The sequence below is a fragment of the Lepus europaeus genome, chromosome X, assembly GCF_033115175.1.
Source record: "Lepus europaeus isolate LE1 chromosome X, mLepTim1.pri, whole genome shotgun sequence".
NCBI classification, from domain to species: Eukaryota; Metazoa; Chordata; class Mammalia; order Lagomorpha; family Leporidae; genus Lepus; species Lepus europaeus.
In genome coordinates this window covers 82273118-82287424 of record NC_084850.1, presented here as the reverse complement: position 1 = coordinate 82287424, position 14307 = coordinate 82273118, and the positions used below count along the sequence as shown (strand labels likewise).

Below are 14307 nucleotides of genomic sequence, written 5' to 3'. Positions count from 1 at the left end.
TCTTGGTAACTTTCCTAAAAATCAATGAGTGTAAATATATAGGTTTATTTATGGGCCCTCTATCCTATTCCATTGTTCAATATATTTCTTTTTATGCTGCTACCATGCTGTTTTGATTATTATGACTTTAAAATATATTTTGAAATCAGGTACTTTGAGGCTTTCAGCTTTGTTCTTTTGCTTCCAGATTGCTTTGACTGTTTGGGATCTTTTGTAGTTCAAAATGAGTTTTGGGATTCCTTTTACTGTTTCTTTGAAAAATTTCACTGGAATTTTTATAGGGATTGCATTGAATCTCTAGATCACTTTGGTTAGCATGGAAGTTCAACAATAGTAATTTTCCCAATCTAAGTACATGGAACATCTGTCTATTTGTATCTTCAATTTCCTTTAAGTTTTCAGTCTTTCACTTTCTTCCTTAAATTTATTATTAAGTGCTTTATTTTTAAAGGAGTTATAGAGATGCAACTGGGAGTTAGCATTTAACCTAGCAGTGAAGACCCCCAAATCCTACATTGGAGTGCCTGGATTCAATTTCCAGTTCCTGATCCTGACTCCAGTTCCCCACCAATGCACACCATGGGAGGCAGCAGTGGTAGCTCAGGTAATTAGGTTCCTGCCATCTATATGGGAGACCTAAATTACATTCCTGACTGCTGGCTCTGGACCCAGATCCAGTCATTGTGGGCATTTGAGGAGAGAACCAGTAGATGGGAGCTCTGTGATTTTATCAGTCTCTCTCTGTCTCTGTCTCTCTCTCTGTCTCTGTCTCTCTCTCTCTCTCTCTCTCTCCAGTGAAATAAAAATAATAAAATAATATTTCTTGAAGCCAGTGCTATGGCGTAGTGAGTAAAGCCACTGCCTGCAGTGCCGGCATCCCATATAGGCACCAATTCAAGTCCTGGCTGCTCCACTTCCAATCCAGCTCTCTGCTATGGCCTGGGAAAGCAGTAGAAGATGGCCCAAGACCTTGAGCCCCTGCACCCACTTGGGAGACCCAGAAGAAGCTCCTGGCTCCTGGCTTTGGATCTGTACAGTTCCAGCCATTGTGGCCAATTGGGGAGTGAACCAGCGGATGGAAGACCTCTCTCTCTCTCTCTCTCTCTCTCTCTCTGTCTCTCTCTGTCTCTCTCTGTCTCTCTTTCTCTCTGTGTGTAACTCTTTCAAATAAATAAATATATCTTTTAAAAAATAAAATAATATTTCTAGAAAAGATGTAAGTGATAAATAAACTGATGTTCACATGTTGATTTTGTAGTCTGTAATTCACCTGAATTCATTTATCCATTCTAACAGATTCTTTTTGGTGTAGTCTTCAGGGTTTTCTTCATGTAGAATCATGTTATCAACACACAATTTCATCCTTTCTTTTTCAATTGTGTTGCCCTTTATTTCCTCTTGTTGCCTAACCACTTTTCTTGTACTTTCAGGTCTATGTTGAATAGAAGTGAAAGGGGCATCCTTGTCTTGTTCCTGATCCTAGAAGAAAAGCTTTCCTATGGCCTTAGTTTTGTTGAGGAAGATTCTTTCTTGAAAGGCAAAAATGCAGAAAGAGGGAGAGACAGACAGAGAAAGATCTTCTGTCTACTGGTTCACTCCCTAAATGGCTTCAATTTGGTGGACCTGGCCAGACCAAAGCTAGGAGCCCAGAACTCCATACAGATGTCCACGTGGTAGCAGGGGCCCAAATAGTTGGGCCATCTGCTGCTTGCTGCCTTGCCAGACACATTAACAGGGAAGCGGAGCAGCTGGGACTAGAACTCGTGCTCATGTGGGATACCACATTGTAGGCAGCAGCTTAACTCACTGCACCACAACATTCCTTCCTTACCTAGTATGTTCAGAGTTTTTTTTAATCATGGAAAAGTGTTGACTTTCGTCAAATGCATTTTCTGCATTTGTAGAAATGATCATATGGTTTTTGTCCTTTATTCTGTTAATTGAATTTCTTACATTTATTTGTGTATATTGAACCATCTTTGCAACCCAGGGAAATTCTCCACTTGAACACAGGAAATTCTACTTTTAACATGCTGCTGAATTGTTAGTATATTGTTGAAGAAACCCTACACATCTATATTCATCAGGGATATTAGCCTATACTTTTCTTTTCTTGTAGTGTACCTGCCTGACTTTGGTATCAGGGTGATGCCGACCTTGTGAAATGAGTTTGAAAGTGTTCCTTTATCTTCAGGTTTTCAGGGAGAGTTTAAAAATGATTAATATTAGTTCTGCTTTAATGTTTGGTAAAATTCAGTTGTGTAGACATTAGGTCCTGAGTGTTTTGTTTTGTTCCCAGAAACTCTTTAACATATACAAATTTCATGCATTTCATAAATACAGCTTTAGGAACATAGTGATTCTTCCCACCATACCCACACTCCCACCCGCACTTCCACCCTTTTTCCTCCTCCCTCTCCTATTCCCAATCTTATTTTTTACTAACATCTGTCTTCATCTTATACGCATAAGATTAACTCAACAGTCAAGACAAAGGCTGTTCAAAATCATCTCATCTCAAAGTATCAGTTTCACTTCTATAGATTACCTTTTAGATGCTCTATGAGTTACCACAAATCAGGGAGAACATATATTTGTCCTTTTTTGGAAGTGCCTTATTTCACTAAATTTGATGTTTTCCAGTTTAATCCATTTTGTTGCAGATGACAGGATTTCATATTTTTTTATGGTCTAGCCTATGGTCTATCCTAGAGAAAGTTCCATGCACTGGTGAGAAGAATGTATATTCTGCAACTGTAGGATGAAAGTTCTGTAGATACCTGTTAGGTCCATTTGGTCTACAGTGTCAATTAACTCTGTTGTTTCCTTGTTGACTTTCTGTCTGTTTGTTCTATACATTGCTGAAAATAGGGTATTGAAGTCCCGCATTATTATTGTATTGGAGTCCCTGTCTCCCTTTAGATCCATTAACATTTCTTCTCAGTAGCCAAGTGCCCTGTAATTAGGTGCATATATGTTTATAATAGTCACATCTTCCTGTTGAATTGATCCCTTAATCATTGCATGGTGCCCTTCTTTGTCTCTTTTAACAGTTTTTGTGCTAAAGTCTATTCTATCTGATATTAGGATGACAACACCTGCTCTTTTTTGGTTTCTGTTGTCTTGGAATATCTTTTTCCATCGTTACACTTTCAGTCTGTGTGTACCTTTGTTGGTGAGATGTGTTTTTTTTAGGCAGCAAATAGATGGATTTTGTTTTTTAATCCATTCAGCCAGGTTGTATCTTTTAACTGGAGAGTCAAGGCCTTTACATTCAAGGCAACTATTGATGTTACAACTTGGCCCTGCTGTTTTCCCATAAATGTTCCTATTGTTTACTTTTAATTTCTTTTGTACTTCTACTGGGGGATTTTCTGCCTTTACACTCTTTCATAGTGATGATCGTGTTTCTGTGTGCAGCACATCCTGAAGCATCTTTTGTAAGGTTGGACAAGTGGTGACAAATCCCTTCAATTTCTGTTTGTTATGGAAGGTCTTTATTTCACCTTCATTCATAAATGAGAGCTTTGCAGAGTACAGTATTCTGGGTTGACAGATGTTTTTCTCTTAAGACTTGGAATATATCTTGCCATTCTCTCCTAACCTGCAAGGTTCTGATAAGTCTAATTGGAAATCCTCTGAAAGTAATCTGGCATTTCTCTCATGCCAAAAACCCAACCATACGCTGTGCCCTCCCACACAGCCACAGTGTTTTCACAGTCCCAGGACACAAGGCTCCCACAGTCATGAGCACCCAGCACCCTGTCAGTTCTCCCAGCCAGACTCAGGCATCTCCTGTTGACTAGTTGCTGGACAGGGGAACACAAGCTGGCTCAACTGTTACGTGTGTCCAAAATGGCGCCCCCACCCAACCTCAAATAGTTACAGAATGTAGGTGCTAGGTGGTTGGGGAGTGAGAAACTTGGCCCACTTTTTTTCCTCTAGGTCGGCAAGTACACTGTTCACCATAGGACTCCAAACTGGACTATGCCTGGCTCTTCCTGCAGCTTTATCACCAGTGGCTTGGGCTGCTGCAGTCTCATTTCACTTCACTCTCCAAAGCTGGTGCTGTGGCTCTCAGCTGCTGGTGTCCTGAGTTGTGCATGTCCACACCCTCCACTAAGATACACAGTGTCCCTCTAATTTGCATGGAGTTTCCTCTGCAGTTTTCTCCATAGCTCTTCCCTGAGATTGCACTCTCTCCACTTTTTTTTAGCTATCTTCCCCTAAACTAGAGCAATATACTCCCTCCCTATTCCACCATCTTGTGGGTTTTTTTTTTTTCAATTGGGGCCTTTTTATTACTGATTCATTCTCCTTGCTCATTACTAGTCTGTTTGAGTGTAAGTGTTCATAGTAGTCCCATTATCCTTTATATCTCCGTGATATCTGTTGTAATGCTGTTTTCTTTCATCTCTGATTTATTTGAGTCATCCCTCTTTATTCTTAGACTTGGTAAGGGTTTCTTGATTTTATGTTTATTTTCCAAAAACCAACTCTTAGTGATTTAGTGATGTTAATCCTTTGTTGTTTTTCTAGTCTCTAATTTATTTCTCCTGTGATCTTTGTTATTTCCTTTCTTCTACAAAATTTAGGTTTAGTTTTCCTCTAGTTTATTTTTGGTACTTGGGATGGATAACACTTTGTAATGATTCAGTTTGCTAGTATTGTTGAAAATTTTGTGTATATACTACTGAGGCAGATTGATATGGAGGTTTCTTTTCTTTTAACATCTTTGTCTGGTATCAGAGTTACAATGTCCTCACAAAATGAGTTGTGAAGTGTTCCCTCCATCTTCAGGAAGAATTTGTGAAACATTGATATTATTTCTTAAAATATTTGGAAGAACTCATAATTAAAGCCCGTTGTAGCAGGTTTTCCTTTGTGGAAAGACTTTAATTACTAATTCAGTATTTTTGCTTATTATCTATCTGATTGTATCTAGAGATATTCTATCAAATATAATGACCCTGAGAAATACTGTAGCTGGTGTTGTCACTTATCTGGTCAGTGATAAATCAGCCACTTGATTCAGTTGCCATTGATTGTTAACTTACATAGTTGAGCAAGTAGAATAGTTTCTTATGTTGGTACTTTAAAAATAATTTCAGATATAGTCTGGCTTGTTAACATTTAATTTTAGAGAATAGTTTCCAAAGTTAAGAATGCCTGCCAACAGTTTTTAAAATCAGAAATTTCATAAAGCTCTTCCTTCAGTAAGAATAAGAAATGCCTTTAATGGCTTTTTATTTTTATTTTTACAAAGGCTTTGCAAACTTTTCTTACTCCCCATAAAATATATGCATTACTAATGGAAAACCTCAGCTTCCACTTACTACATTGCTGCTTCTCATATTTTTATTTTTCCTATAAATACAAGTTTCCTTACTGGCTTTTTTTTAACATGTTCTTTTCAGTGGAAGTTCTGATTTATGCTGATTTGTTTTATTCAGTCTACAGACCTTGACTGGAGGTTTTATGCCAGGAGCTGTGATAGGAAAACTTTCTATGAGGGGTCAGACTAGCTTGACATATTAGATGCTTATTTAAGAAAAAAGGGATTCTGTGAAAGCTGTGTGAAAATCTAGATTATATACAAAAATGGACTATGATTTCAAGGTAGCGATGTTGTTGAAGTTTTCACAGTAGTCAAGTGAATGGCCTTTTGATGCAGAATAATTTGTGCAAAATATTTCTAATGTATATTTCATTTTGAAAATCATATACAAGAATCTAATAAGTAGATATATAAATTGAGATCTTATTATAACTGTATAATAATCCCCAAAATGTTACTCTTCTGGCAGTTTCACTTACATTATTTTTCCTGATTTTCTAGTAGAAAAACATGAGGAGATAATAATTAGGTCGTATAAGTAAGCAGAAAAATACAGATACATGTAGTTCAGGGATCTTCATTTCATCTTGTAACAAATGTCTTGGTCCTTTTTCTTAGACCAGAAGATCCATTCAGAAGTTATTAGAATGGGAAAATAACAGATTATATCACAAGGTAAGAAATTTAAGCAAATAAATGCCTCATTCTTATATTTACATTATAAAATTGAAAAGAGAATAAGTACAAAATCGTAATTTTTTGGGCCACAAAGGAATGGATTACAGAACTAGTACTTTGTTTTTAGTATATATTCTTTACAAGGTGTTTAAGTGCTGTGTTTTGTGTCTTATACTTATTAATGAATGGTTTTGAGTGATTTCAAATGTATAGATTGTAATTAGTTTAAATTGATATAAACATTCTTTAAAAAAAACTGTACTTTCTAGCTTGCTTTGCACTGGAAGTTGACTAAAAGGAAATGTGAAACTAGCAATATGATGGAGTATGTAAGTATGAAGCTCTTAATTACATTTTTTGGATTTCATCCTAAATGTAACATTTCACTGGGTTTATTATTTATCATCTCTTCTTTCTGCCTTCTTTTTTCTGCTCAGCCTGAACTTTTGTTAGTTGGAATGTAGAGATTCCCTTCCATCTTCTTTAGATGTGTAAACCCAAAGTAATTTGAAAACTAACAATTTAGATCTTAGAAAGGTCTCAGCTAGTATGTTCAGATGGCAACGTTGTACAACATTAATCTTTATTTTATTTTATGTATTTGTGTATTTGAAAGGCAAGTGATACAGAGAGAGGGAAAGGCAGAGAGATCGTGTATCTGCTGGTTCACTCCCTGAATAGCCACAACAAACAGGCCTGGGCCAGGCCAGAACTAGGAGTCTGGAACTCCATCCAGGTCTCCCTCCCATGTGGGTGGCAAGAACCCAGGTACTTGCATTCCTAGGTGCATTAGCGAGAAGCTGGATCATACGTGAAGTAGCTGAACCTCAAACTGGTACTTCCATATAGGATGTTAGTGTTTCAAGCAGCAGCTTAAGCTATTGGGCCACCTTGTCACCCTCTTAATTTTATTTTAACATAGGCACAAACCATAGCATATTATGGTAGGGATAGCCACTGTCAAACAAAATATTTCTAAATGTGATCTTGTCAAAACTTGCATAAATACAAATTGATTTCTGAATTCTAGGTTCATATTCTTGGTTTTTTTTTTCCCTTAGCTGACATTTAACTTTTCATGAGGAAGCTATTGTTCTCCCCCCCTCTGAAAACACTGCAGTTCTAGTCATAAAACCAACTTGTAAATTTGCATATAACCAATGTTATCAATTCAACACCAACACTCAAGAGATTATTAACTTATCCAAACTTCACTGAAATAGTGTATATTTAATACAAACATTCCATTTGCATCTCATAAATAAGGATTATTATGGCATCTCTCTATACTTTGAATAATTTGGGGGAAAACGTACAGATGACCACAAGTCTAAAATCAGTTATACTTAAACATACACAAGTATGTTAGATTTCTATTATTATATTTGGGCACTTTATTATTTTTCACAAACAACTTGTAAGAGGGTAATCTTCAATGTCAACTGCTTTAATTGAAAAAATATATAAAAGTATTTATTCTAATCTGTATAACATAGTTTTAATCCTTTCTATTTTGCTTTTAAAAATGCAAGTAGGAGAAGGACGTGATAATGTAATAGGGTTTGCTCCTCTGAATCAAAACAAATAGTTATTATAAATCAGATAAATAAAAACTCTTAGCTATAGCAAGTAGTTTTGTTTGCCACCTTAGTTTTTAAGTTGCCAGTCTAATCACGACTTAGGATATGTTCTTTATCTGTTTCATGTTTTTTACTTACTTTATTTAATAACTGATCAAAAACTATAGTCCTGTGAAAAATTATTATAAAGTTTCTTGGTATTATGTTGTATTAAATGAAAAATATTTTGTCAATATGGTCTTGTTTGTTTTATTTTACAGGTAATACTAATAGAATTCTTACCAAAATATCCCATTTTCCGACCTGACTGAGAAGTTTTATTCGGTCACTTCTGTGTTTCCTGTCATTTCCTACCCTTAGTGCCTTGTAGATGATTTTGGAATGAAGATGGTCTCCTTTGCTGTGTTCAACTTATTCTTTATAATGGTAGAATATTCTTCTTGCTTTTTTAATTTTTGTTGGTTTGAAGAAAGAAATTTGCACATCTTTTTTGTTGTTAAATGAGGCTTGTGTTTTGCACTCTCAATTTTTAAATACACACATCAACATATACATATATATATTTGTATATATATATATATATATATATTTGCCACTAAAGATAAAACATCAGTGCTGGTGTTTTAAAAAAACAAAAACTTGTTCTCAGCATGCTGCCTTATAATTTTCATACTCACTGTTTCTAAATATGCATCATTTTTCTAGGCTACTTAATGCTCTGTAATCCCTTACTGGACACACTTAAATAAGCTTTTGGTAGCTTTTAGAAATGGTTTTACTCTGCTTTTAAAGGATACGCTTTTAAAGGACATGCAATTAATAGCACTGGTTTCGTCCTGCACTTTGCTAAATTATGTTAGTGGATAAAATATATTTAAACTCCTAAAGACTTGTAAATATTGTCTCTTTGCATAATGTAAAATGTGATATGCCATGGTTTACAGAATGTAATATTACTCTTGCTGTATTGCCAACAATTCTGCATAGATTTTAATAGGAATGAAGTTTGCAAGCATCCTTTTGAATGTAGAGACCGTTAACATGCCGTTTTATGGCAAAGCCATAATAAGTATGTTAAAAATTTCAGGTGTAGGGCAGGGTTGCCCTTTGTAACAAATGAATTAAAATTGAAACCAAGAACTTTATGTTTTCCATTTAATTCAATGATTCCCATTTTGCCCTCCCCCTCAATCCCCAACAGAATTTACTTAACACCTGACACATTTCACAACCTCACTTATTCATCATTTGTTTCCCTTTATATGTATTCCCCTCCTTTGCAAATACACACAACTATGACTTTTAAAGGAGTATTTTGAGATTTCAGATATCTTGGGAGGTATCTAGACCTCTGTAAAAGCCACTTGTAGTCCCGTTCTTAAGTTCCAATATTCTGCTTTGAGAAAGAGAGTGAACTTGTTAAAAAGCTATAGATAAAGAATATCTAGTGGCTGATTCATAACTGATCAAAAATTCTCAATCTATTTTTGAGGATCTTTTTTAAACATTTGGATATTACTAGTGGAAAAGACAAGTGTTACACAAATACAAAAGTATTTTAGTTTATAAATTCACCAAACATGTAGCCATTTCATTGTTGTGTGCATATTTCTCTATTTCTCCTCACCATTAATGTGAGTGAGAGCACCACACTCTTAATTCTATTAGAATTTAAAATTTGAGTATAACAAAAGCTTCATATTACACTAATTCAACTGCAAATGTATGCCTGTGTGTAGGCATTATTTACAATTCACAGTGCTAAAAATAAAAGTGTCTAAGACTGAATAATATTTTATTTGTCATCTTACTCTTAATGCCTTCAGTAAATTTTTTGGCAAGCATTCATCCCAGTAAAGAAAACAATCATTATTCGTGCATACAAGGGCAAGCCTTTTATGCTACTTTTAAAACACATGCCTAATTTGAAATCCACAATCCTAGACCAGTAACAAAAAGATACACTCTTTGGGATGTGATGATAATTATTTGCACAAACACTTTTCCACTTTCCTCTGTAGAGCTTCATTACCACCATGCCACCCAGGGACCCCTAGTCTCTACTTTTAATATATTGTGTATGCCTGCAAATATCATATGTCTGTCTGTCGCAAAAGAGAAGGTATATTTTTATAGACAAGGTGGAAACCTCTGAAAATCATACCAAATGTCTTGTTTTACAGCTAAGGTCAGGGAAAAATTGTATCTGTGGTATATGTTCTAGCTAATGTCATCAACTTTATGCTTCAAACTGTGACTTTTAATACTAAAATTAATTTTCAGCATAACAGAATTTCTAATTATTACTGATAGCTTTTAAGTGTCAGCCCTTAAAAATCTTATCTTTTTCTGTAACTTTAGAATTTTGTCTTATGGTAGTCATATTAACTTTTTCTGCCATGTATAAATCACACTTGATTTTGCTCAAAGAACAGCAGAAAGTGGTGAATTGTTTCCATGAAACAAATACTGAGACAAGAGTAGAGTGTATCTGGCAGTGACAGAGTATAATTCAAGTTACAGTAGTATTTATCATAAACAACATGCCAGCTTGTATAAACTTAATTTTAACCTACTCTTAAATTTACAGTTGTGTTATTCATTATGCTTGTTGACTTACCTTCTTTGACCCACCCAGAAAACACCCAATTTTCTTTTTTTTTCTCTCTCTCTTTTCTTTTCTTTTTCAAACTATTTAATTTTGCAGGGAATTGATTAACAGTTGAATATTTTAGAGCGTTGGGTGGGAGAAAATCTTTATAATGAAATTGGCAGCAGTGAATACTGAAACAACAGAGCACACTATAGTAATTATTTCATCTCCCATCAGACCTTTATTTTATACTCAGGATAGAACACACTTGTATTTTTCCATTGGTTTAGTAAAATATTTTTGCAAAAGGTGTTTTTAGATTGAACTAATTTTGAATTTCTTTGTTACATAACGTTTCTTCCTGAAATCTAACCTGGTGGTTTTTAGGGAAAGATTGCATGTATTTGCCAAAATTTATAAATCTCATAAGGCTTTGAAGTTACAAGTTAAAACTATTCTTTAAAATTAATGTTCCAATGCTTCTTATTTGGTCCAAGATTCTGGCTTAATAAATTTATCCAATTGGTTGTTTTAAATCTTGTCAAAAAGCCAGTGGCATGTGAATTATTAATAACAAATATTGACAAGTATCATTTATAGATTTATTAACTCCATCCCAAAAATGTCCTCTACTCTTTGTTCCCTCCTACCCCTATGTTAATTTAGGAAAAAGACTGCTGTAGTTAAACTTCAGAAGTAGATGGAGAAGTGCCTTGTCTTTTTTGAACAAAGATAACACAGTATGCTGAAGGAAGAAGAATGAAGATCATTATATTAAAAATAATCTTTTTCCACTAGGTATAAAAATATTTCACTAGTCTATTGTCCTTCTTTTATTTATTATCCAAACACCTGTCTCCTTATTTTTCCCCAATAAGGTGATATATTAGTGACAAGATGCTACAGAAAAGGACTATCACATAAAAATAGTGTAATTCTAGTGTTGGTAAGCTTGTAATTTAACATGGTTCTAGAAGGACAGTAGTTTTTGATGGAAGCTGTACCAAAACCCACTTTAGGTATTTAATGCACATGCTATTCATATTGTCATGACCTATAAACACTAGTGTCTGAGCAAATAATCAAACTGTGTTACTATTTATCACTCTGTCATTTTAATGAAATTTATTCTCATTTTTAAGCAATTTGAGTAAAGTTTAATAACATTTGTAAGCCTTTGAACAAATAGGGTTTTTTACAAATGTATGAGAGATTTAAGAAACCATTGCATTTTTATTTTGTTTACAAATAAGCTGCCACTTAAAAAATAAAGTCTTACAACTTGAACATAAAGTCCACACACACTATTTCAATATAATTTTCTATATTTGCCTAGGATGGTATGGAAATTGTATTCAGCTAATTAATTGGAGCAGTTTCACATAATGGAAATATTTTTGCTAATTTGATTCTAAGTTCTCAAATTCATTGAAATTAGGTCCTCTTATGTATATAAGAGTCTGCTTCTTAAAAACCATCTATTTTGCAACAGTTGTCAAATTGTTTGTCAAATTGTCGTGAACTTTTGGGAAATTTTCCATAGAAAAGGAATAGTTCCTATTAACACCTGTTCATGCAATATGTTGACTAAATAATTGAAGATATATATCTGACTTTATCTTACCCCAAATTTCTCATACCTGATCCTAAGCCAGTCTTTATTTTGATGATGGCAACCTGAGAATATGCTCCATTTTCTGTGGACTTTTTCAAATTCATTTTCTATAAGGAAATGGTGTAATGTGTTAGCCCTAGACAAGTCACTTATATTGCATGTAAGTTTTTTCATCTGTAAAATTACAGGATTGAACCTAGAGCTGGACAGAAAATTAGAAATCAGCTAACATTCTGTGATTCTAGGAATCCTTAGCGAATTTTTACTCCATAGAACCTCAGAATGATTATTCTCAGATCTACTCCCCTTGTTGGAAACTCTCAGTGCCTTGCACACAGTAGAAGTTCGATTTGCCAACTGGCTGCCAGTTGGTGTTAATCTCATATAGACTGAAAGAACCTGATGCCTGCTAGACCTTTGTCCCTCCATAATGATAAGATTGAATGTAGTTTTGCTAATAACTGAGGACTGAGGTCTGTGTGCTTTGCCTATGTGGAATCCGATTATCGGGGTGACATCTAAGCAAGAATTATAGCTGTGACAACAATGGTGATATGGGAGGACCCACTTTAACATTTATGTGAAAAGCTTCATATCCTATCCAATATCTGTTTTAGTGTCTTATCAAGTTCCATACCCTCAGAAGATCTTTTGGAACGAATTGATACAATTAAGAGGAAAGGAAAGTGAATTTAAACCCAAGTCACTTCTAGTTTAATTCTTAGCTCTGCTGCTTAATTCCTCTGTACCTCATGTCCTCATTGTTGAAGTGGGGACAAAATCTGGACCTACCTCACAGGGGAATTGAGGATTTTCTTCACATATTAACGTGCTTTGAAGTTGATTGAAAGATATACTGGATATCATAATTGTGTAATTTCTAAGTATATTTTCTTTAAATACGTGTTGTGATGTTTTCTTTCTCAGTCAGACTCTACAGAATGAGTGTTGCAGACGATCTATTTTTTCAGTGGTAAATTTTTTATTAATCCCATGTTTGTTAATTATGGGTAATTATACTATGTTAATACTTGATTTAGGGAGGAAAAGCAGGTAGATGTAAACCAGTGGTTCCCAATGTGGGGCAGATGAAGATTACAATGGAGTCTATCCTTTTTCAATATTTAAAAAAATGCTACAAACCCATAATATTTCTGCTGCATAAGCCAGTTAAGGCATTGGATTTCCGTGTATTTGTTTATATTCTTTCAATTATTAATGCTGCTTCTCAACACTGATCAGAAGCTGTGAATAGCAGTATGCTTTTGACTAATAAGAAAAAGCCTATTATTACATACAGTTCAGTAAATACTTAAAATCAAGGGAAAGAGATAATGAAGAGATCTTTATGGTGAAAATGTTGGGAGCCATTTTTATAAGGTTATTTGACCCTCTCCACAGATGACTTACTTAAGTCCCTAAATACTTGTAATTAGATACTAGATTTTGTGTGTGTGTATGTGTGTGTGTGTTCTGACTAGATTGGGCTATATCACTTCAAGTTAGAATTTGCCTTCATTTTTTTTTTCTGTTTCAAGATGATATAACTGAGCTAATTTATTTAGGTATGTAATGTAACTCATACAAAGACACACATATAGGATTGCAAATGTGGAAAGTGTTATGTCATGTTCTAGCATTGGACTAAATATCAATTTCTGAGTCTCTTCAAAGTAGTTCTGTGTATAAACTCAACATGATGAATCAAGGCAATAATTTCTCGGATGTTCCTTTGGTTCCTGCCTATTTTATTTACCTTTATCTCAGCTTAATTTTCTTAATTTTCTGTTTTTTCAATAAGCAAATAGTGTAAAATTATTTTAATGCCTGGACTTTGGAACAAATTCCAAATGTTTGAAAATATGTAATCTACAAGGTAGTTTGCCATCCTTGGACTAACCACTACAAATATGAGTCTCAGCTGCAAGAACAGGACATCCGGATAGCTAGAAGCAGACATTTACCCAGAACATCTGGTTGAAAAGCCTAGGATTTCTACTTTTTGGGAGAGGATTCCTGTTGGGACAGCTTTACCAGAAAAGAATAATAGTGGACATGTCCATCCGAACCAAGAACTTTCATGCATCTTGTATTGTTACATAGCCTGTGGAATGAATTCATTTTTCTCCCTTGAGTCCAGGAATGACTCCCCTGGAAGAACTCAACCTATATACAGCTGTGCCAAAATGAAGGATACCTGCCTCTCTGAAACTTTCACTGCTGCTTCTGTCGTTGTTCACTTGTCAGATAAAATTTTATTATCTCAGGATGCAAAATTAAAATAAAGTACAAATCTACGTAATGAGTTGAAATGTGTGCAATTTGTTTTCTTCTTCCTTTTTTTTTTGTTGCATATTCCTTCTCCCTTCCCTATAGTTGCATCATCATAAGGTAGTTACTTGAAGCTTCCTTTAAAAAATTATTCATTTATTTATTTGAAAGACATGGAGAGAAAGAGAGAGAGCAAGAGAGAGAGAGAGATACTGACTCCTTCCATAAACTG

At 34.7% G+C, this 14307-nt stretch overlaps 1 protein-coding gene across 1 annotated transcript in view; it reads left to right on the top strand.

Moving 5' to 3' along the window:
• CHIC1 (cysteine rich hydrophobic domain 1) overlaps positions 1–14102 on the top strand; it is an 81194-nt gene extending 67092 nt beyond the window's left edge. The window contains exons 4-6 of the mRNA XM_062183716.1: positions 5957–6013; positions 6286–6345; positions 7857–14102. Of these exons, the coding sequence (XP_062039700.1) occupies positions 5957–6013; positions 6286–6345; positions 7857–7907 (168 nt within the window). The 3' untranslated portion in view covers positions 7908–14102. The remainder of the gene's footprint in view (positions 1–5956; positions 6014–6285; positions 6346–7856) is intronic.
• Positions 14103–14307: the final 205 nt, after the last annotated feature.